The 24,489-nt window shown below is 37.1% G+C and overlaps 1 protein-coding gene across 1 annotated transcript in view; it reads left to right on the forward strand.

Annotated features, from left to right (window-relative positions):
* CFAP47 (cilia and flagella associated protein 47) overlaps positions 1–24,489 on the forward strand; it is a 507,991-nt gene that overhangs the window by 283,210 nt on the left and 200,292 nt on the right. Inside the window, exons 43-45 of the mRNA XM_042241764.2 lie at positions 3,005–3,116; positions 4,469–4,695; positions 9,140–9,314. Coding sequence (XP_042097698.1) covers positions 3,005–3,116; positions 4,469–4,695; positions 9,140–9,314 — 514 coding nt within the window. The remainder of the gene's footprint in view (positions 1–3,004; positions 3,117–4,468; positions 4,696–9,139; positions 9,315–24,489) is intronic.

Consider the following 24,489-nt stretch of genomic DNA (forward strand, 5'->3'; position numbering starts at 1 on the left):
TTAACATTTTAAAATTTTAGCTTACGTCTCACTTGCCTGTTGAGTTATCAAAATAATATAGTATTGTACAGCCAATGCAAACACACAAATTAGAAAAATAGTAAGATCTGGGTCCAGTATGAGAGCGTAAGTAGAATTTAAGACCTATGAAACAATGTAGGGATTTGATTTTCTGTCTAGAAGTGTGTTTTTTCTTTTCTTTTTTGATTTTTTTTTTAAGGTTAAGGTTGTTTGTATCTGGAGGGCATCCATGACTTGGCCAGGGTTACCCAGCTAATTAGTGGCAGAGCTGGAATTAAAACTTTCCTGCCAATTTGGTGTTGTGTTCTTTCCTTCTGGGTCATTAACAGCTGGTCTTCTTGTAAAATTGCATGAACTGCATTGTTTGAGAACTCCGTTTAACTAGATACACAGAAAGAACAAAATATTTTTGGTGAGGGTTTCTTACAATTGACAATAGGCATTGCCATCTGTCTGGAAAATGCAAATTCAAGTAAATATGCAGACTGGAAAATATGTAATAAGAGCAGAAAGGAAGTTTAACAGGTGACTATTAAGATAGCTTACATTGACAAGTGCCTATTGTGTGTTAGATAATTTCATCTCCCTTGTCACTACCTTTAGACTTGGAATGTAAAGGGCTTCTCTCCCTTAAACAGTTCTTTATTGCATTTGTATTATTTGCTGGTCTGATTTTATTTCTAGAAAAATGGAGGAAAATAATTAAATGATACTATAAGTGATTTTTATGAATAATTTGCTGGAATAGGCATCATTTTCAATTACATTGTTTCTTTTTAATAAAAAAAGAACTTTGAAAGTGAACAAGTTAGATGAAATAATTTTTTGAGAAGTGATATATTGTCTAAGACATAGAGTTAAGTGAAATTGAATGGAGTCATAGTTATTGATATTTCAAGTGACTAATAAATGGCTAGGAAGATGTTTATCATTTATATTTTAGAAAAATATTCTGTATTTTGGGAAGTAGCAGTTTACTCCTTTTGTATTAAATCTTGTGAGTTGGTATTCATTTTCAGAAGTAGAAAAGCTATATAGATCTGGTTTCATTCAGGTACACATTGAAAAAAAAACATACAATTATTATAATTCTATATTCACCAAGTCTGATTTATTATGAAGACTATGTTTGCACAAATCATCAATAAACAGTCTATAATAGGAATAGAAAAAAATTTTGCTTGAGTCTAACTGAGGACTGTAGCCTGGAACACAGATTCAAGAGGCACTTGAACAGTGTTCCCCCAGACTATAAAATGTAGGAGGCTAAAATAGGCAAAAATCAAAAAGGTATGTAAGGTGTTTGTCAAGAATTAGTATTGAATCTGGCAAGAAGTAAGGATCTTGTTAAGCAAGGGTTGGTTTGGGGCCCCAAGTGTTTGCACACTTACAAACTCTATAAGAGAAGACCTTTAAGCCATAAGGTTGCAGCTGTATTGAGAATGGCTTTCTTGCATTGGAGAAGGAAATGGCAACCCACTCCAGTGTTCTTGCCTGGAGAATCCCAGGGATGGGGGAGCCTGGTGGGCTGCCATATATGGGGTCACACAGAGTCAGACACAACTGAAGTGACTTATCCACAGCAGCAGCAGCATCAGTGGTGTTCTTGAGTTTGAAAAGGTTCAAAAGATTCAAGTTCTCAGTGATGCAGGACTGTCTCAAACTATATCCACAATAGCCACCCACCTGCATTTTGAATGCCTGAACCACAATTACTCCATTTTGATTTTTATTCTTTAATTATTAAAGCAGATATAAAATTCATGTTTCACAGGCTATAAGACAGGCTATTCTAGTTAGCATAAAGTTTGAGCCAAATCGTATACAAGCCCAAATGACTTCCCCATAACTCAACACATGAAAATTTCTTCTATTAACTACATTTTAGGTAAAGTAACTGATTTTTAGATAAAAATAAACAGAAAAAGTTAAAAGTAAAATATTAATATTTTGTTTTCTTTGGTGAACTGATGCGTTTGCACTCCAGTTACTGAAAAAAAAAAATTCTTTGACTGTACCCTGTGGCTTTGTGGGATCTCAAAACTTTATATCATTAGTATTGATCACTCAGCTGTATGTAGTAACACATATACAAAAAAAATTCAAATTGCTAGCTTGGGTTTATGTTTGAAAAGTACACGTCTACTTAGTAAAAATTACTAGATCTTCCACATTTACTAAGATCTTCAGGACCTCTCTGGTGGCTCAGACGGTAAAGCACCTGTCTACAATGCGGAGACCCAGGTTCTATCCCTGGGTTGGGAAGATCCCCTGGAGAAGGAAATGGCAATCCACTCCAGTACTATTGCCAGGAAAATCCTATGGACAGAGGAGCCTAGTGGGCTACAGTCCATGGGGTCCCAAAGAGTTGGACACAACTGAGCGACTTCACTTTCACTTTCAGGTTATTTACATGCAAATGAAATTTGGCAAGCCTGCTCTCACTCCATTTAAATGTATCTCTTAAGTGCTTGCTAAGTGCCAGGCAAAGGGTTAGAGATTATTCTAAAGATGTGTTTGAGCAAACAACATATATATAAATGGTATACAAGTATATTGATCACATAATAAAAATATACCAAAAATTATAATATCTTAGATAACAAGTAAAATGACAAAAATTGTTGTTACCTCATGTAATCCTCACCATATTCTTTACTTTCATTCTCATTTGCTTGAATTGTTCTCATTCTCATTTGCTTGAATTGTTTAATTGTTTTAAGCTAGCAGTCTCCCAAGAATATTTATAACTGTAAGGATCAACTGCTGTCAATGCCACCTCGGGACCTTCTTAATCCATCTCTGTGTTCTGGTTACATGCAAAATTTCTCTCATACTATGGCAGGGCTGTATTTAATCCTTACTTTCTCCACCCATTTAGGGTGTATGTTGCTTAGTAATACACCATGCATGTTTTTAAAGATTTATCCTAATTTTTTCATGATCTTTTACAATTTAATATTATCATGTGGTTGTGTTATAGATTGGAGAATTAATATATATTTTGGAAGGAAGAGGCATTATCCCTTTGCCTTCCAGATTCTTTCCAGTGGATTCTTCATCTCCGCTTGAGTATAGCTGTTCTCCAGAAGAAGGTAAAGTATTCATGCATTTTATATCATTTCTAATGTTGAAGGATGGTACTGTTCTTCATAGAGTCGCCTAAGCACTCTCACAGCACATTTTTCCAATATATAATTACAGTTTCAAAAGCTCCCTTTTAACTTGAATATGTCTGCATCCATGGAATAGAGCACCATTTTAACACTTAAGAAAATGTCAAGGGTGCTTCTTTTTAAATCTTTATTTTAGTCTTCAGATAAATATTGAAATTTGGGATTCAGATATTTACTCAGCAAAGTTTTCCATTTTCCAAGTATTTTGGAAATAGCTACAGTGCCAAATTCTATATATTATAATTTGTTTATTGTTGTTTTAGTTGCTAAGTCGTGTTTGACTCTAGAGACCTCATGGATTATAGTGTAAAAAATCTACCTGCCAATGCAGGAGATGCAAAGGATGAGGGTTCGATCCCTGGGTTGGGAAGATTCCCTGGAGTAGGACATGGCAACTCAACTGCAGTATTCTTGCATGGGAAATCACATGGACAGAGGATCCTGGCAGGCTGCAATCTCTGGGATCACAAAGAGTTAGAGCTCTCCAAGGATCAAACCTGTGTCTCCTGCATTGACAGGTGGGTTCTTTACCACTGAGCCACCTGGGAAGCCCTATATGATATTAATGATATAACCTGTACTTTCACGCAGTGTTCTAGTTTAAAGTGTAAAGTTGTTACTGAAAGAAAATTGCAGTTCTTCCCAGTCCTTGAGAGATATCTTTCTTTACATATTTTTCTGTTCCTCTTACTTCTAATCACTGATAGGAGAACAATGGCCAATGACTAGAACTCTTTAAAGAGAAAATTATCTTTAATTCCTGAAAACTTACCCTTAAATTACTGATTTAGAACTACTCGAAATGTGTTGCTGTTGTTTAGTCACTCAGTCGTGTCCGATTCTGCGACCCCATGGACTGCAGCACGCCAGCCTTCCCTGTCCTTCACCATCTCCTGGAGCTTGCTCAAACTCATGTCCATTGAGTCAGTGATGCCATCCAACCATCTCATCCTCTGTCGTCCCCTTCTCCTCTTTCCTTCAACCTTTCCCAGCATCAGGGTCTTTTCTAAGGAATCAGTGCTTCATATCAGGTGGCCAAAGTATTAGAGCTTCAGCATCAGTCCTTCCAATGAATATTCAGGACTGATTTCCTTTAGTGTTGGCTTGTTTGATCTCCTTGCAGTCCAGAATGTGTTACCTGTTTATTTTTACTCTGGTTAATAAAGGCCACAACTGCAGTGTTATATTTCAGACCTCCCAAGTCCACCCTGGATAACAATATCAAGGGCATACATGATCATTGCAATCATGATTGTTTTTGCTTCCCCTAGTGCTTACTAAAGATGATCCAGTTCTGTATTTGAAATGTAAGCTCCACCAAATCTTGGATGTGGACCTTAAATTGCCACTGACTAACGAAGCCAAGGAAAAGGCCTTGACTTTTGCAGCACAGCAACAGATGTCGAAGATAGAGTATGAGAGAAGGTTGATCACAGGCACTCTGGAGAGCAGTAGCATCCGAGTGGCCATTGCCCTCCTGGGACTGACCAAGATCGAGGTAGGAATGGAAGAAAGAGGACGTGCTGAAATTAGTCTATCTTTAAAAATGTACAGAGATGTTACATTCAATCATAACAATGTTTCTACATATGAAAATGATGAAAACTGATTTTCCCCACAAAGACAGCTCTGTAGCTTTTTTCATTTTTACCTCATTAAATAATAAATCTGAAACAAACTGTTGTACTAGGTAATTTTAGGCATTACACTGTGGTGGTTATTTCACAGGAATTTTCAGTTCTGGCTATACATTAGTGGGCCCTGGAGAATTAATACCAGTGCCCAGACCCCATTCTAGAACATTGAATTGTTCTAGAGAAGGGGGTGAGTGGGAACATGTTCTAAAAGTTGCCTAGGTCATTCTGTTGTTCATCCAGAGAGGATCAATTCTGGGGTCAGATACCAGACTCTAGAACTGTCCAGCTGTGTGACTGTGAGCTGGTAACTTAAAATTCCCAGTTTTGATTCTGGGAAACAAAATTCTAGCTTTGATTTTTTATATTTGTAATAAGGAAATAATGGTGATTAATAAAAACTGAGATAATTATGTAAAATGCTTAGTATAGTGCCTGGTATATAGTGCTTTCTAGATATATGTCTTTGTTGTTATTTGTTACTATTACTGTAGATTCTTATTATCATAGCTTGACCTCTTTCTTATAATTAAAATAAGGTACAGTCAAATGTCCACAGAGCCACCAAAGCAAGTCTTCTGAAATATAAAGCTCTGCACTTTGCTCCTTTTCTCCCCTGGCTTTTCCAACTTGTGTCAGAATGAAAACCACCATGCTTACAATAGTTTTCATGACCCTCCTGGTCATCCTGGTCAGCCCCAGCATCTCCACTGAACCATCCTCTTCCCTGACCTCAGTGTCTGCACTGGAGCCCATTCACTCCCATCCCACCCTGTGCACAGGCCTCCCTGCTGTTCTTCGTGTGCCCAAGGAAGGCCTGCTTCCTGTGGCCTGTGCACATCCATCCTTTGTAGCTTTTCCCTGGACCTGAGAGACTATGTCCCTCTTCAGGTCTGCTGGAATGCAACCCTGAGGTTCTGCTTTACCGACTTGCATTTCTAATAGAATCCCTTACTTCCACCAGCTACTCTCCAAACCCTAAACTCCCTTCACTTTTCTCTTAGCAAAAACTATCTAAATGCAGAAAATAACTAGAGAAGGGTTGAATGTGCAAGTTTAAGAAAATCAGCTACATCACATCAGAACATATAGACACATCTTTCTCTGCCATTATACAGGTAGTCATAGTTTTCTTTTCAAGCATAATTATCATTGTACTCTTGAAATATGATAATGCTAATGCTTTTTGCAGTAGAACGATAAACAAGATTGATTTTAAAAGTACCCTCTCCTTATGCAGTATTTGACACATTTTTTCCCAAATGCTTTTATGTGCACTCTTCAAATTATTTCATTGAATCCATGGAGAAATGGAGAGAAGATAGAATTACACTTGTAATACAAAAAACAGGAAATGACTGAGGGATAAAAAGATCTAAGTTGCCCTAACTGACAGGACAGAGATTACAGCCTAGATCGAGACAGAGATAAATATTAAAGCTGGAAAATAAATAAAGCTGAACATTCAAGAGACACTTAGTACATAGTAAACCTCTTACTTTTACAGACCTGTAAACCAAGACTCCAAAATAGTAAGATAGTAGCCCAAGGTGACACCACTGATTTGTGACAGATTAGAAATAGGCCTAGGTTTTTACCTCCCAATCCATGGCTTATTTTGTTGCCCTGTATAGCCTCCAGATCATATGTTCATTTCTTAGTTCACTGCCATGAAAATGTATAATGGAATAAATGAAAGTCTACAGTCCTCTGTTATAACATAAAATAACTATATAACAAAATCTAAAATTATCCTTGAAATAAATCTCTTTAGAACTAAATCTAATTGAATAAAAGTAATTACTTTTCTGCCAAAGAAAATGACATGTCTAATTTTTTATTATACAGCCATATGCAATTTGAATCGTTGAAATATTTATAAAGTAATAGCATTATGATGTATCTACTTTATATACTGCGGGAGACAGGATCTTTTGTCAGGAACTTGAATATATCTGGCACTTTACACATAGAACTCATATTGGATTCATATCCTCCTGGCCATTAATAAACCAACTCTAATGATATACTCAGTGGTACTAGAAAGATTCAGAGCTGACAAGGGAGTTACCTAATGTTTTCTATTACCTTCCTCAGTTTCACGTTTTAAAACTCATACTTTGCACTCTGGGATAAATGGCAAAGAAATTCATTGAAATTTTGAAATTTGACATTTTTAAAAAGGAAATCTGAAAGATCCCTTTGGTGTGGATTCAGTAGGGTAAAGAAAAGATTTTTGTATTTGTCAAATGTAAGTGCACTTCAAATCTTCAAATCACGAAGTAAGTACCTGTTGATACTATCAAAGAGAAACAAAGGCAGATACTAGGTAAAGCAAGGATGAATTTATTCAGTAACTGTTGCATCAGGGAGAAGGACCCAGCATGAACTGAACTCAGGAGAGAGAGTGTGCTGGAGCCTGAGAAGTGTCAGGGATATACAGAAGTTTACAAGAAGCAGGAGGGAGCTGGTCACAGTGATCTGGACTTGTTAATTGATGCTTATAAAGAGAAACAAACTTCTGGAATCTTTATGACCAGAGATAGGTAGTGATTCAAGTTAGAACCAAGTACCCACCTGGCTGGATGCATTAGCTCCTAGAATTTTGGTATTTCAAAGAGAGGGTTCTGAGGTCCTGGAGAAGACAGTTCTGGGTGGTAGATTTACATCTCTAAAGAAGGGATTTATAATTGCCAGCTTTTTAAAGTAACTGTTCTGAGGTGAAGGGGGAGCCTATGTGCCTATATCAGATTTTGGCTGGAACAAACAGTGAATCATCCTGGCAGCATGGCAGCACTGAACTTTCCCAGACAGGCACTTTAAGGGGGACTGGAGTCATCCTTGGCATATGACTGGAGCTGTTAGAAATGTTGTTAGCACTTGTTCTAGTCTCTTTGTGTGTGTGTGTATGAGGGAGAGGGGTGGACAAAATCATTTTTTGTGCTCAGAATCTGCATTTTCTATAGGCTAAAGTTGAGGCCTAATTGAGAAGAGGGCTTGGAGGAACCTAACTAGAGCCTGATCAAGAAGAGAATCTGAATCCGTACATATTATTTTGAATGACTTGCAGATATAGAAGGCAGATGGTATACTTTGGGGTAAAGAACTAGTTACTGATATGAATAGAAAATTTGTTCATAATAACTAGAAAAATAGACCAAATCAAAACAATAAAAATATAAATGAATTAATTTACCTTTCTGCATATACATTATTTTAATTGTCAGAATAAAGTAGGTATAAAGTGTGGCTTTGTGAGAAAAAAGTTATTTGTGAATTTTATAGATAACAAACCCAGTGAATGAGATAACTGCCAGAGGAACTAAAACTAATTCTTGTTGAGTAGTGGTAGCATGATCACAATCACGATGATGGCAAGGACAACAATGGCAATGATAATGACAGGCAATATTTATTGAATACTTAAAATATGTTCCAAGGACCTGGCATTTGTTTATACTTTAAATATACTAGGGATAGGCAATATGTAATAGTATTGCCCCTGTTTTACAAATAAAGACTTTATGGCTTTGATTAATAACCTAGCCAAGCTTACTTAGAGTCAGGTTATAAATGCAGACAGTCTGGCTTCAAGAAGAGTTGGTCTAACCATTAGACTGTACTACGTGTTTAGCAGTAGAGGGACCAGATAAAAATAAATATTGCTTGGTTCATACTCGGGGAGCTGGGTTTTTCTTTGTTGTCCCATTTTAGTAAGGATAATATTGAAGGAAATTGTATCTAGAAGAGCATATTCATGGGGGTAAGTTCTAACCCACATTGTATAAGTAATATTTGAATGGACTAAAGATATCAAACCTATTTGAAAGGGATACTGAGAGATTTGTGGAGGGGTAGGACCTAGTTTTATATAAGCATATTTTTTTCCCTCCAAATTGTCATTAGCAAAAGAGAGGGGACTAAGTGTGCTGCTAATAAGAACTAGAGCTGACAGGTAGATGTTAAATAACACAAGGTTCAACTCACGGAGGGAAGTACTTTCTCTAGTGGACTGTTCACTAATGGATTGATCTCTTCCTGAGCCAATGAAATCCTCAACACTGAAAAGATTAGAGCAGGGGACATTGAGTATCTCTCAATAAAGGGTGACTCTCTTGAGTCTATGAAACATGTTACTGTTGTCTCATGCCAATTAAACAATAGTATGTCTAAAGAAATGAACAAATTCAATCTCTTGAGGGATTTTTTTTCCCCCATATTTGGAGTCTAAGTCTAACACTGTTTTTTCATTTTGGAGGCAATGGGAAAGAGAATTACAGTCTAATTTTACTCTCTGTTTATTTGCAGATGTGTATGCTCTTTAATGTTTCAAAGTTGAAGAAGCCAAAGTCCATTTTATACAAAGCAGAATTGAGCCTTCCAGAACATTTTGATATCCCCAAGACAGTCTTCATTCCTCAGATTCCAGAAACTCAAGTTGAATTGGCTCAATATCAAGGAAATGAATCTGCGGAAAAAACAGGTAACCAGTAATGTTAATGTGTAGACTGCAATATCTAGCACTGGCTTGCTGCTGCTGCTGCTAAGTCACTTCAGTCGTGTCCGACTCTGTGCGATTGTGCAATTTTAAAATACAAAGAAAAGATTATCTTAATAGGTTTTTCATAATGTAATTGAAGAGAAGGTGCAGCTATATAAATACAAATTGTTGAATGATACTTTACATTGTAAATAACTGATATACTACATCACAGTAATTTAAATTATGTACTGAATTCATGTGCCAAATACTGGTACTGAAATTTACTGAAATTTGCCAGCCTGTCTTTGTTAAAGAGTGGTTGTCTGATTAAGACCATAAGTTCTTTTTGAGGAAGGTAATTTCTTGCTGTCACAGTGAACTTGGGTACAGAAATTGCACTGGAGTTAGGCTTAGATTGGCTCTAAAGGATAGGAAGGATATTGGTAGCAAGAACATTTCAGAGGAGAAAAGTGCCATTTATGGGTAATTTATCTTTCATCTGGATAAGGTCCTTTTTTAGTTGAGCACCTATTTTTTGTCTGCTTTATTCTGAGTATTTGTGATCAAGCAGGACTATGCCTGGGTCTTCCCAGGTGGCACTAGTGGTAAAGAATTTGCCTGCCAATGCAGTAGACTTAAGAGCCTTGGGTTCGAGTTCAATCCCTAGGTCAGGAAGATCCCCTGAGAGGGAAGACATAGCAACCCACTCCAGTATTTTTGCCTGGAGAATTTCATGAACAGAGGAGCCTGGTGGGCTATAGTCCCATAGGGTCTCGCAAAGAGTCAGACACGAATAAGTGACTTAGCACTCACACAGGACTAAGTGAGATTTAACAAAATACATTTATATTATTAAATGCAAGTGATAAGATGTAGACAAAGTGATAGAATAATTTAAAGTATTCATTTTTAATTTTTAAAAAATTTTTAATGGATGTATTTTTGATTTACAATATTGTGTTACAGCAATACAGCAAAGAAAATAAATTATACATATATATATATACACATTATTTTCCATTATGATTTATTGTAGGATACTGAATATAGTTCCCTGTGCTATATAGTAGGATCCTGTTGTTTATCCATTCTATATATAAAAGAATGGGGGTTACATCTGCCAACCCCAGCCTCTCACTCCTTCCCCCCAACCTTGGCAACCACCAGTCTGTTCTCAATGTCCCTGATTCCCTGATTCTGTTTCTGTTTCATAGATAGGTTCATTTGTATCATATTTTATATTCCACATATACATGATATGGGCTTCCTTGGTGGCTCAGATGGTAAGGAATTCGCCTGCAATGCATGAGACCTGGTTTTGATCGCTGGGTTAGGAAAATCCCCTGGAGAAGGGAATGGCAACCCACTCCAGTATTCTTGCCTGGAGAATTCCATGGACTGAGGAGACTGGCAGGCTACAGTCCATTGAGTTGCAAAGAGTCGGATATGACTGAGTGACTAACACACATATGTGATATGGTTTGATATTCATCCTTCTCTTTCTGACTTCACTTAGAATAATAATTCTGGTTGCATCCATGTTGCTGCAAATGGCATTATGTCATTATTTTTTATGGCTGAGTAGTATTTCATTATATATATATATATATATATATATATATATATATATCTTCTTTATCACATTCCTCTGTCAATGGACATTTAGGCTATTGTGAGCAATGCTACTATGAACATAGCAGGGCATGTATCTTTTTGAATTATAATTTTGCCCAGTAGTAGGATCACTGGATCATATGGTAATTCTAATTTTAGTTTTTTTGAAGAACCTGCACACTGCTTTTCATAGTGGCTATACCAACTTGCATTCCTACCAGCAGTGTAGGAGAGTTCCCTTTCTCCACACTCTATCCGGCATTTACTGTTTGTAGATGTTTTGATGGTGGCCATTCCGACAAGTTTTAGGTGGTACCTCATCGAAGTTTTGATTTGCATTTCTCTAATAATTAGTGATGTTGAGCATCTTTTCATGTGTCTATTGACTGTACATCTTCTTTGGAGAAATGTCTGTTAAGATCTCTTGCCCATTTTTCAATTGGGTTGTTAGTTTCTTTTTGTTACTGAGTTGTTTGAGTTGTTTATATATTTTAGAGATTAAGCCCTTGCCTGTCACATCATTTATAAATTCTTTCTTTCATTCTGTTGTCTTTTCATTTTGTTTATAGTTTCTTTGCTGTGCAAAAGTTCGTAAGTTTGATTAGGTCCCATGTGTTTAATTTTCTTTTTATTTCTGTTGTCTTGGGAGACTGATGTAGGCAAATTGGAGCAGTTTATGTCAGAGAATATTTTACCTGTTCTCTTCTAGGAATTTGATTGTGTCATTTCTTCTACTTAAATCTTTAAACCATTTTGACTTTATTTTTGTGTATACAGAAAGGGTGTGTTCTAACCTCATTGATTTACATGCAGCTGTCCAGCTTTCCCAATACTACTTGCTGAAGAGACTGTCTTTTCCTATTGTATATTCTTGCCTACTTTGTCAGAAATTAATTGAATGTAGGTGTGTGGGTTTATTTCTGGGCTCTCTATTCTCTTCCATTGACCCCATATCTGTTTTTGTGCCCATATCATGCTACCTTTGTCTGAAGTCTGAAAGGGTTATGCCTCCTGCTTTGTTCTTTTTCTTCAAGATTCCTTTGGCAATTCTGGGTCTTTTGTGGTTCCATGTGAATTTTAAGATGATGTGTTCTAGTTTTGTGGAAAGGGTCATGAGAAGTTGACAGGGATCACATTAAATGTTTATTGTTTTGGGTAGTATGGCCATTTAAAGAGTATTTAATTCTTCCAACCCAAGAGTGTGGGTTATTTTCCCATTTTTTTGAGTCATTTTCAATTTCCTTTATTTATGTTTTATAGTTCTCAAAATATAAATCTTTCACCTGCTTGATCTGGTTTATTCCCAAATATTTTATTTTTGGTGGTGTGATTTTAAAAGGTATTTTTTTTAAACATTGCATTTCTGGAAATTCATTGTTGGGGTAAAGAAATGCAACCTATTTTTGTATGTTAATCTTTGTATCCTGCTACCTTGCTGAATTTGTTTATCAGTTTTAGTAGTTTATGGTGTGAAGTCTTCAGGTTTTTTATATTTAGTATCATCTGTATGTAATGATGATTTTACCTTTCACCTCCAATTTGGATACCTTTTATTTTATTTTATTTTATTTTATTTTCTGATTGCTGTGGCTAGGACTTGCAATACTATTTTGAAGAGAAGTGGTCGGAGTGGGCAGGCTTGTCTTGTTTCAGAGTATAGTAGGAACACTTTCATCTTTTCATCATTGAGTATTATATTGGCTGTGGGTTTGTTATAAATAGCCTTTATTATAATGATATATGTTCCCTCTATACCCACTTTGGTAAGAGTTTTTTTTTATCATGAACAGGTATTGAATTTTGTCAATTTTTTTTTTCCAGTTGAGATGATCACGTGTTTGTTTATTTTTTCTTCTTCTTTCTTTTTTGATGTGGTATATTACATTGTAATTTGTATATGTTGAACCATTCTTATGTACTTGGGATGCATACCATTTGGTTGTGGAGTATGATACTTTTTAATGTGTTGTTGGATTTGGTTTGCTAATATTTTGTTGAGAGTTTTCACATCTATATCCATGAAAGATATTGACCTATGATTTTCTTTTTTGATTGTGTCTTTGACTGATTTTAGTATCAGGGTGATGGTGGCTTCATAGAATGCTTTTGGGAGTGTTCCCTCCTCTTCAGTTTTTTGGAAGCGTTTGAGAAGGATCAGTGTAAGTTTTTCTTTGTATGTTTAGTGGAATTTGCCTGTGAAGCCATTTTGTCATGGACTTTGGTTTGTAGGGAGTTTTTTAATTACAAATTCTTTTTCACTTTTAGTGATTGGTCTGTTCAAATGATCTAATTCTTCTTGATTCAATTTTGTTGGCCTAAGTTATTCAAAATTAATTTACATTTTTCCCACTTTTTTTCCAAGTTGGTGGATAATAATAGAAATATAATTTCTTTACTTGGGCTTTTTATTTGTTATTTTCCTATGGCTTTAACTCTAACATTTTTTCTAAATCTGAAAGGATGATTACAAATGGCAAGGAACAGAGTAATCTGTTCACTTTGCCATCCTAGAGATCTGAGATCCCAGTTTCAAATGCCAAATGGTCAGGCAGGTAACAAGTATTTATGAATTGGGTCTGGTCTGTGGCAGTAGGGATGATGAGACAGACGTATGACAAACTGAAGAATAGATGCCCTGTTTACATACTTAAATTTCAAAAGTAAAGATAAGATTCTGAGCTAGACAAAGAAATGTGAGCTTGACTGGCCAGCTCTCAGTTTGAGACCTTTCATGTTAAGTTGTTGTCTTTTTTCTTAATCTTTAATACATTCAGCTTTTCTATGTGCTATTACATTTTTAAGTGAAGAATTTATTTTTGTAAACATTTTATTCCCTTTTGAGATAACTGGATAAAGCTATGTGCATTATGAACTCAGCTAGTATTGTCTGTCCAGGCCATTCATTTATTCAGCTATTTATTTAACAACACTATTGAGCATGAATTTCTTTGGGCAAAATAATGAAAGTTGCCATTTTCATCTCTTTGAAGAACTAACAGATGAGCAACCCTTGTAATACAATGGGATAAGTATTGATAGAGAAGTACTTACATAGAGTATGCTCACAAATATAACCAGAATTAATATAGTTGATTATAGAAGATAATTAAAATTTTAAAAGGAATTCATTTTGAGAAAACAGATAACTAGGATACATAGTATAGACTTGCATGAAACTCACAGTATAGTCTTATGAATACTTTGGCATAGTAAGATGCTATCTAACTACAAATAAGTATGACTGATTTATATTTAAAAGTCTTTCACTCACATATTTTTCTAAGACTAATACTTATCTTTCATATAAACTGTTAACTGTCCATTTTAGTAAGAAGATTATTGTGAAAATTAAGAAAAAATAGAACTGCAAACAATTTTAAATAATTGTGCATAAAGCTTTTACAATGTAATTAACCAGTGATGGTTCATGTATAACTTATTTGTCTATGTGATTGAGTTTTTAGAGGAAGCTTTCAACCCTAATTTCTGTTTTCATTTCCTTCAGCACACATTTAAGTAATATATGTTTATAAAAACACAGTATTCTAGCTCAGAATAGCAGCAGGTCAAGTAGCATATATACCCTTAACAATGTACATTCTGTTTTGAAGCAGTGAACTTGATTAATGAAAAGAAAAAGAATGTATTTTTACATTAATAAATAAGCTTCTATTGGAATTTGAAACAAAGAATATTAGATTTAAGGGTTTAGAAAACTTATTTTTTGAATAGAACAAACCAGGTAATTCTGTTTTGTTTTGTTTTGTTTTTTTCCATTTCTCTTCATTTGAACTTGAAGAGAACACACCAGAGAATTCCTAGGAATAAATAAATTCAAAAACAAAAGTTTTTTGTGGATGAATTAGAGAAAGAAATTAATGAGAAGCATTTATGTGAAGAGTGGAAATAGCCTAGTGTTCCTCCTAATTTCAGGAAAGGGGTGAAAGTAATCTCTTGAAGTTTTGCTTTTGATATATTAAAAATGTCTGCCTTCTACCCTCTCATATTAATGTTGCCTATCAGTCTTTACCTTTTTGAAATTTGTAATGAAAATTCCACAGTTCTGATTACATAGCTATCACCAAAATTATTAAAAAATAATCTACTTAAATCCATATTATTTCAGCCCCATCATTTAGAGAAGAATTATGTTTTTCCACTCTACCATTTAACATTGTAATACTTTCATCACGAAGAAATGAAGCTGTAGGAAAGTGTGTGTGTATGTGTACCACAGCTTTCTTATCCATTCATCTGCTGATGGACATCTAGGTTGTTATTTGAATCAGTTCTGATGAGATGGATGAAACTGGAGCCGATTATACAGAGTGAAGTAAGCCAGAAAGAAAAACACCAATACAGTATACTAACACATATATATGGAATTTAGGAAGATGGCAATGACGACCCTGTATGCAAGACAGGGAAAGAGACACAGATGTGTATAACGGACTTTTGGACTCAGAGGGAGAGGGAGAGGGTGGGATGATTTGGGAGAATGACATTCTAACATGTATACTATCATGTGAATTGAATCGCCAGTCTATGTCTGACGCAGGATGCAGCATGCTTGGGGCTGGTGCATGGGGATGACCCAGAAAGTTGTTATGGGGAGGGAGGTGGGAGGGGGTTCATGTTTGGGAATGCATGTAAGAATTAAAGATTAAAATTAAAAAAAAAAAAGAAAAACACCAATACAGTATACTAACACATATATATGGAATTTAGGAAGATGGCAATGACGACCCTGTATGCAAGACAGGAAAGAGACACAGATGTGTATAACGGACTTTCGGACTCAGAGGGAGAGGGAGAGGGTGGGATGATTTGGGAGAATGACATTCTAACATGTATACTATCATGTGAATTGAATCGCCAGTCTATGTCTGATGCAGGATGCAGCATGCTTGGGGCTGGTGCATGGGGATGACCCAGAAAGATGTTATGGGAGGGAGGTGGGAGGGGGTTCATGTTTGGGAATGCATGTAAGAATTAAAGATTTTAAAATTTAAAAATAAAAAAAAAAAGTAACTTAAAAAAATAAAAAATAAATAAAAAATAAAAAATAAAAAAAATAAAGCAAGTGCAATAAAAATCTACAAAAAAAAAAAAGAAAGTGTGTGTGCATATAGTAGGTGCATCAATCTCTATGGATGTAATAGATATGCATATATGACAGTAATTTCCCCTTAAAAAGAAACATCACTTGTCCCATTTCACAGATCTCAGAGATCCTGTGACTCCTTTATGATAGTCGACTGGGGTAGATCTAAATGTTTAGTGAGCACTGACAATATGTAAAGCATTGTGAGGATTGGTTTGTATACATTTTCTCATTTAATCCTACTGGTATATATTTATGTCTCAGAGCCTTTTTAGGCATTAATTCTTTTATTTGCTAATCTCTATACTCTTGCATTTCTCACAGCAACCTTTACACACTGTTATTAGTCTTTATAAACACCCTCTTCACTCCAGTCTTCTCCCCATCTCCAGTCTCCACTGGACAAATGACTGCATCTCCTCTCTCGTGGAGGAGTAGGAGCTACTTACTCTTCCTTAACCCTCTTACTGTTTTCACCCCAGCCTCTGAACAATAGGAATCTATTCTATCAACCTTGCTACAGGTATCTATTATCACAGAACCTGTTCTTGGGCTCTTTCTTCTCCATCATTTATCATAGCTCTGTCTTTTCTGAGAGTAGTAGTTCCTTCGCTTTTGTCTCTCAAGTGTTCTCAAACTTCAAAACCTAAAGAAATGCATGCCTTTCCCTTGGTAAACATACTTCCCAGTAGAGGGATATGCATTTGCAATTTCTTTTCGTGTGTAACATTCTCAGCTTCTCAAGTCTGGCTTGTGCTACCACTGGAGCAAAACAGCTGGTTGCTTTCAGTGGACCATTCTCAGTCTACATCTTACAGGATATCTATAGCATTTAACCTGGATGATTAAGCATCTGCTCTTAGAATTCTAGACACTTGAGATCAAGGTTTTATCCTTGTTTCTTGCATTTCTTCTCCATCCCCTTGACAAGATTTCTTCTTAGTGTCTGTAGATTCTTCTGTTTACCTCATCAATATGGGACTCTTCAAGACTCTTCTTACCCTAATGGAGCTATTACTACTTTTTACCCCTCCCCTAGGGGATTTCATATACACCAGTGGTTATAATTACCATTAATGTCACCAATATTTATCTATTCCTACCCTTTTCCTTCTGTTCTCAACTTACATATTTTTTCCATTTTTAATTTATTTTAAATTGAAGGATAATTGCTTTATAGTATTGTTCAACTTATATATTCAGAGGCAGACTAGACATGCATACCTAGATATATATGCAAATATATATCCAAGTAGATAGATAGATAAATCTAGAGGTATATCTCCCAAATTCAAAATGAGTGCATTATTATTCTCCATTTATTTTTCCTCATTATATAATCTTTTTCGTGTCAGATGGTGGGACTTGATATGTTTCTTATATTACAAATCTGGGCACACTACTTGAAGCTTCTTTCTTCTGAGCCCATATATTAAATTCATCTTGTAGTCCTAAAGTTTCTGTTATTTCTTTTTCTTTACTCCCACTTAACATTCAGGTGTTCATCATCACTTCACAAATGGAGATATAATCACATGTCTCTCTTCTTTCTTTGGTTCAAATTTAATGAAATAACATATGTTAAGAATTTATATGTTTTATGATATACCTGATAAATACTGGCTATTAGTAATATAATATTCTAAGCTCATCACCCTTAAAGCACTTCACCTCTAGGCATACAAATTATTAAATCTGACCATAAAATATTACTGAAACATTTAGTGATGTTAGATGGTCAGACTTACTCTGACACTAAAAGAGCATAAACTTTGAGTCTTTACTTTTTCACCCTCCCAGACCCTGTACCTACTTTCATCTTTGTAATTTTGCATTATTTCTCTTGAAGAAACCCCCCCTGAATTGTGAAAACCTCAGGCTGCAAAAAACCTGGACTTTTCCTTTGTTGTAGATATTGACTTAAAATCTCATCTACTTGTGGTTCTGTGGATATTGAAATTTATGAACACAAAGAATAAAAATGGATCATAAATAGACATAAGGAAGGGGCTTCCCTGGTGGCTCAGTGGTAAAGAATTTACTTGCCAGTGAAGGAGATGCAAGTTCGATTGCTGGGTCAGGAAGATCTCCTGGAGAAGGAAATGACAACTCCCCCCCTCCCCAGTATTCTTGCCTGGGAAATCCAATGGATGGAGGAGCCTGGTGGGCTAAGTCCATGATGTTGCAAAAGAGTCAGACATGACTTAGCAACTAAACAATGACAACAAGCAGGAAGACACCAGTGGATCCAGGAGCACTTATTTAAGTCGCCTCCACAATGATGAAGGTCCTATATGTTTTGTGCCACCCGTAAAAACTATGTGCAAGGGCACTCAAACAAAGTGCTCTCGACTAGTTTTGCTGATTGACTTAAAGAGAACACAACCCTCATTCCTAAAGGTGATCACTTCAGTTTCTAGCACTTTGTATTGACCCAATTTCTTCTTCTTTCCCAAGGGGTACATGGCAGACATGTTGGAAGTGCATATTGTAAGAACACTGTTTTACTTCTCTCCTTCCCCCATCTAATTCCAGTTTTCCTAATTTTATAATATTTACCCATTAGCAGTCAAGTAGTTGACAAGCACGGAGCAAGCAATGGCACCCCACTCTAGTACCCTTCCCTGGCAAATCCCATGGATGGAGGAGCCTGGTAGGCTGCAGACCATGGGGTCGCAAAGAGTCAGACATGGCTGAGCAACTTCACTTTCACTTTTCACTTTCATGCATTAGAGAAGGAAATGGCAACCCACTCCAGTGTTCTTGCCTGGAGAATCCCAGGGACGGGGGAGCCTGGTGGGCTGCCATCTATGGGATCACACAGAGTCGGACACGACTGAAGTGACTTAGCAGCAGCAGCAGCAGCAGCAGCAGTTGACAAGCATCCACTAAATACTTCTATGACAGTGATCATATACAGTGATTGTAAACATATAGGAAACATTTCCTAGTAATAACTAACACTATACTATGTAGTTCTACCCATTTTTACAAAAATTAAGTGCATTATTATAATGCCTAAATTATCCTTCAGCATGAGAAAAACTATAACATTGTTGCAATAAAAATGGACCTAAAATCCTTCTTGAAATTTATTAAATATACTTTGAAAAATAAACCCTATATCCCTGCATTATATCAAATAACCACAAATATATTTCAGATAGAATAAAAAATAAATTTCAGGGAAGAACAAGATGGCGGAGGAGTAGGTAGATGTGGAGTACATCTCTCTCCACGGATACATCAGGAATACACCTTCAGACAGAAGTGAATGCAGAACACCAGTTGAGAGCCGACAGGAGCACCTGACCAGAGGAAAAGAATATATATAACCACAAAACTCAGTAGGATGAAGGAACTTGGGGGAAAAGCAGGAGTGTTAGTAGGACTGGATCTCCCCTCACTGGGTGGGAGAACTGAAGCAGGGGTCCGAGCCCCACATTGGGGCTATTGTCTGAATCAAAGGAGAAACATTTAAGGCTGAAAGTGAAACAGCTGATATGAAACGAGAATCAGACAGTCCTTGCTGAAGCCATACATACCCTGGATAGGGATGAGGGGCCCCTGGAAGGTGCAGCGGCTGGGAGCTGGAGTTTGGGGAGTGTGGCGTGATCCCAGGGCAAGGGGTTCTATTGACTGTGGAGAGATGGATGGAGGGGATGTGAGGGAGGAGGTCATGGTGGGAACAGTGGAGGAAAGCTGGGCAGCCATGGAAGCAAGGTGATACTGCCGAGTCACGCGTAGTCCATGGAGCCATCACCATAGCCTCTCTCTCCCCACAGGGCCAGCATCCACAGCTGAACAATAGGGAGGCTGGCCCATCAAATGCCTCATGCACTGAACTACAGAGCAGGACCCTACCCAGGGTGCTCCTTTAAATGCCTGATGCACTGATCTACAGAGTAGGACCCCAGCCGGGGGAGGGGTGCGGGGGCAGCCCTCTATGTGCCTGACACACTGAACAACAGAGAAGGACCCCAGGCAAGGGAACCTTCTAAATGCCCGAAAGGGCAGAACTATAGAGAAAGACTGGCCAAAGAGGCCTTCTGATCACCAGCTATAAGAAACTGAAAAAAAGACTCTGATAGGGCTATAATTTCTGTGGCAGAGGCAGTCCATGTCCCTCCACACATGGCGCCACCAGGGTCCCCGCAAGCCAAGCAGCTATGCCACCTTCATGCTCAACCTCACTGGGGTAGAGGTGCCACAGGCAAAAAAAGTCTTGTGTCTATGCATGAAGGGTCACTTCAGTTGAGTCCTACTCTTTGCGACACCCCTGAAGGAAGATTCTCCAGGCAAGAATACTGCAGTGTATTGGTCAATACTGGTTGACCAATCCTTCTAGAGCACTATATTTCCTGCTGCCCTAGCCGCCAACTCCCTTGAGTACCTGGTGGTGCCAGAACCCCTGTGGCCCAAGCAGCTGCACCACCTCCACACCTGGCCCTCACAGGGGCAAACCCAAGTCCTCCAGGGCAGCCTCAGGAGCAAACCCCAGTGGACAACCCACATACAGTGGTGGAAATAAAATCACAGTTGAAATCTGGGAGCAGTGTGGATAAGGAAGACCCAAAACCTTCCCACCAGCTGTACAGGCTACAGATTCAATCCACATGATCAACTAGGCAGACTGTGTCTATGGAATATATAAAAGATCATTGAGAACTCCCACAAAAGAAAACACACTAGTCCGGATAGCTATGGATATTGGAGGCAAGAACGCATAGGAGTAGGACTAGATTAGAATCTGAGCTTCCTCTATAGCAAGTCCAGAGATCAGCACAGTGTTGGAGGGCATCCTAGGAAGGTGAGGTGGACTGTGACTCCCAGTAAGGGAAAGGACTTTGAGAGCAGTGACTCAAGAAAAACATTTATTATTCTTATGTTTTGACTTGCTCTGTACATTTTTTTGGATTCCCCCCTCGACCCCCATTGTAGTTGTTGATTTTATTGGCACTATGAAATCTAATGAAGATTTTGAGCTTTTTTTTTTTCCCTCAGTCACATTTTTTATTGCTGTTACAAACCTCTGCCTCTATGTTGGGCTTTTGCAGGTCTGTGCAGTTTTCCTTTTTTTTTCTCTCTCTCTCTTTTTAACTTTTTAAACCTATTATTATTTTTTCTATATTTATTCCTTTGTTTGCTTTTCCCACTATTCTTTTCCCCTTGCAGTTAATCTTTAATGTATATAAATCTTCTTTATCTACCTCTGTTTAACTTTGTGTATCTATTCTTTCTTTCTTCTTGTTCTTTCCTTTCCTGTCAACATATTTGTTAGCTTTATTTTCATTGCTTTATTACCCAATTGGCACCTTACTCTAGTTTTTTTTTTTTCCAGTTTGTTCTTCAGTTAATTTTTTTCTGGTAGATATAATTTTTGGTTTCCTTTGTTTGCCAGGTCAGTCTATTGTACTTTATTTTTGTTGGACTGTTTTGATTTTGCTTATGGGTGTATATGTATATGTGTATATTCAGTCACACTTTTTATTGTTCTTATGAACCTCTTCCTCTACTTTGGGCTTCTGCAGTTCTGTGGAGTTTTCCTCCCCCTGCCCCCATTTTCTTTCTTCTTCCATTCTTTTCTTTTCTCTTTTTTATAATTTTAATTTTTAATTTTGTTAAGCCTACTATATTTTTTCTACATTTACTCCTTTGTTTGCCTTTTCTACTGTTCTTTTACCCTTGCAGTTAATCTTAATGTATATAAATCTTCTTCATCTACTTCTATTTAACTTTGCATATCTATTTTTTCTTTCTTTTCCTTCCTCTCAACATATTTGTTAGTTTTGTTTTCATTGCTTTATTCACCACTTGGCACATTGGTTTAGTTTTGTTTTTTAGTTTGTGCTTTAGTTAGTTTTGTTCTTAACTAGTAAATGTAATTTTTTATTTACTTTGTTTGCTGGGTCAACCTACTCTATTTTGTTGGACTCTTTTCACTTTGTTCATGGGTGTATATGTGTATGTGTATATTCTATTATTTTAATTGTTATTTGCCTGTTTTTGTAACTGCAATTTGTTTGGAACTTATCTTTGATTTCTCATTTTTGGATATTTATTTTAATCTCACTTAATTCCATAACAAATGACTTGTGGAATCTTCGCTCCTAACTAGAGATGAAGCCCTGAGCCTTTGGAGTGGGAACGCTGACTCCAACACCCAAGCCAACCAGAGAACTAACCCTAGGGAGTATCAAATAGTGAGAACTAACACAAAGGAAACCACTTGAATACAAGACCCTGCATCACCCAACCACCAGAAGCACACTGTGCAGGATGCCTCATCTAAACAAGAAACAAAACAAAAATACAAACCCAATCATCAGCAGACAGGAGTTCCACCTCACTCAGCCTTGCCCATCAGAGGAAAAACAAACAAACAAACACTCAGCACAAATCTCACCCTATAGAGAGCTTACATAAACCGCTGGACCAACCTTAGGAGGGCAGAAGCCAAAAGGAAGAAGGAATTCAACCTTGAAGCCTGGGAAAAAGAGACCTCAAACACAATAAGTTAAAAAAAAAATGCAAAGGCAGAGAAATACTACACAAATGAAGGAACAAACTAGAAACACAGAAGTCCAAATAAATGAGGAAATAGGCAATCTACCTGAAGAAGAATTCAGAATAACAATAGTAAAACTGATCAAAAACCTTGAAAACAAAATGGAGAAAATGCAAGAATCGATTATCAAAAACCTAGACGAATGAAAGAATAAACATACAGAGACAAGCAACACAATTACTGAAATTAAAAATACTCCAGAAAGAATCAAGAGCAGAATATCTGAAACAGAGGAATGAATCAGTGATCTGGAAGATAAAATGGTAGAAATAACTTCTGAAGAGAAGAATAAAGTAAAAAGAATGAAAAGAGCTCAGGTCTCTGAAAATAGTCTCAGAGACATCTGGGACCACTTCAAATGCACCAACATGGCTCAGACGGTAAAGCGTCTGTCTATGATGTGGGAGACCTGGGTTCGATCCCTGGGTTGGGAAGATCCCTTGGAGAAGGAAATGGCAATCCACTCCAGTACTCTTGCCTGGAAAATCCCATGGACAGAGGAGCCTGGTAGGCTACAGTCCATGGGGTCGTGAAGGGTCGGACACGACTGAGTGACTTCATGTCATGTCATGTCAGAAGAAGAAGAGAAAAGGAAAGGGTATGAGAAAAATTTTGAAAAGAAGAACTTGAAGATTTTCCCAATGTGGAAAAGGAAATAGTCAACCAAGTCCAAGAGGCAAAAAGAGTCCCATTAAGGATAAACCCAAGGAGAAACATGCCAAGACACATACTAATCAAACTACTAAAGACTAAACACAAAGAAAGAATTTTAAAAGCAGCAAGGGAGAAACAGGAAGTAACATAAAAGGGAAACCCCATACGCTTAATAGCTGATCTTTCAGCAGAAACTGCAGGCCAGAAGGGAGTGGCAGGATATATTTAAAGTACTGAAAGGGAAAAACCTACAACCAAGTTTACTGTATCCAGCAAGGATCTCATTCAAAATTCATGGAGAAATAAAGAGCTTTTCAGACAAGCAAAAGTTAAAAGAATTCAGTACCACCAAACCAGCTTTACAACAAATGTTAAGTGGACTTATATAGTCAAGAAATACAAGAGAGGAAAAAAGATCTACAAAATCAACCCCAAACAATTAAGAAAATGTCTATAGGAACATATATATATATATATATCAATAATTACTTTAAATATAAATGGATTAAATGCTCTAACCAAAAGACATAGACTGGCTGAATGGATACAAAAACAAGACCCATATATATGCAGTCTACAAGAAACCCACTTCAGACCTAAAGACACATATAGACTGAAAGTGAGAGGATGGAAAAATATATTCCATGCAAATGGGAAGCAAAAGAAAGCTGGAATAGCAATCCTCATATCAGATAAAATATAACTTAAAGAAGATTGTGAGAGATAAGGAAGGACATTACATAATGATCAAGGGATCAATCCAAGAGGAAGACATAATAATTGTAAATATCTATGCACCCAACATGGAGAAGGCAATGGCACCCAACTCCGGTACTCTTGCCTGGAAAATCCCATGGACGGAGAAACCTGGAAGGTTGCACTCCATGGGGTTGCAAAGAGTCGGACACGACTGAGCGACTTCGCTTTCACTTTTCACTTTCATGCACTGGAGAAGGAAATGGCAACCCACTCCAGTGTTCTTGCCTGGAGAATCCCAGGGACAGGGGAGCCTGGTGGGCTGCCATCTATGGGGTTGCACAGAGTCAAACACAACTGAAGCAACTTAGCAGCAGCAGCAGCATCATGCACCCAACATAGGGGCACACCTCAGTACATAAGACAAAGACTAACAGGCATAAACGGAGAAATTGACAGTAACACAATAATAGTAGGAGACTTTAACATCCCATCTGCACCAATGGACAGATCAACAAAACAAAAAATTAATAAGGAAA

The sequence above is a fragment of the Ovis aries genome, chromosome X (genome assembly GCF_016772045.2).
Source record: "Ovis aries strain OAR_USU_Benz2616 breed Rambouillet chromosome X, ARS-UI_Ramb_v3.0, whole genome shotgun sequence".
Taxonomy (NCBI): domain Eukaryota; kingdom Metazoa; phylum Chordata; class Mammalia; order Artiodactyla; family Bovidae; genus Ovis; species Ovis aries.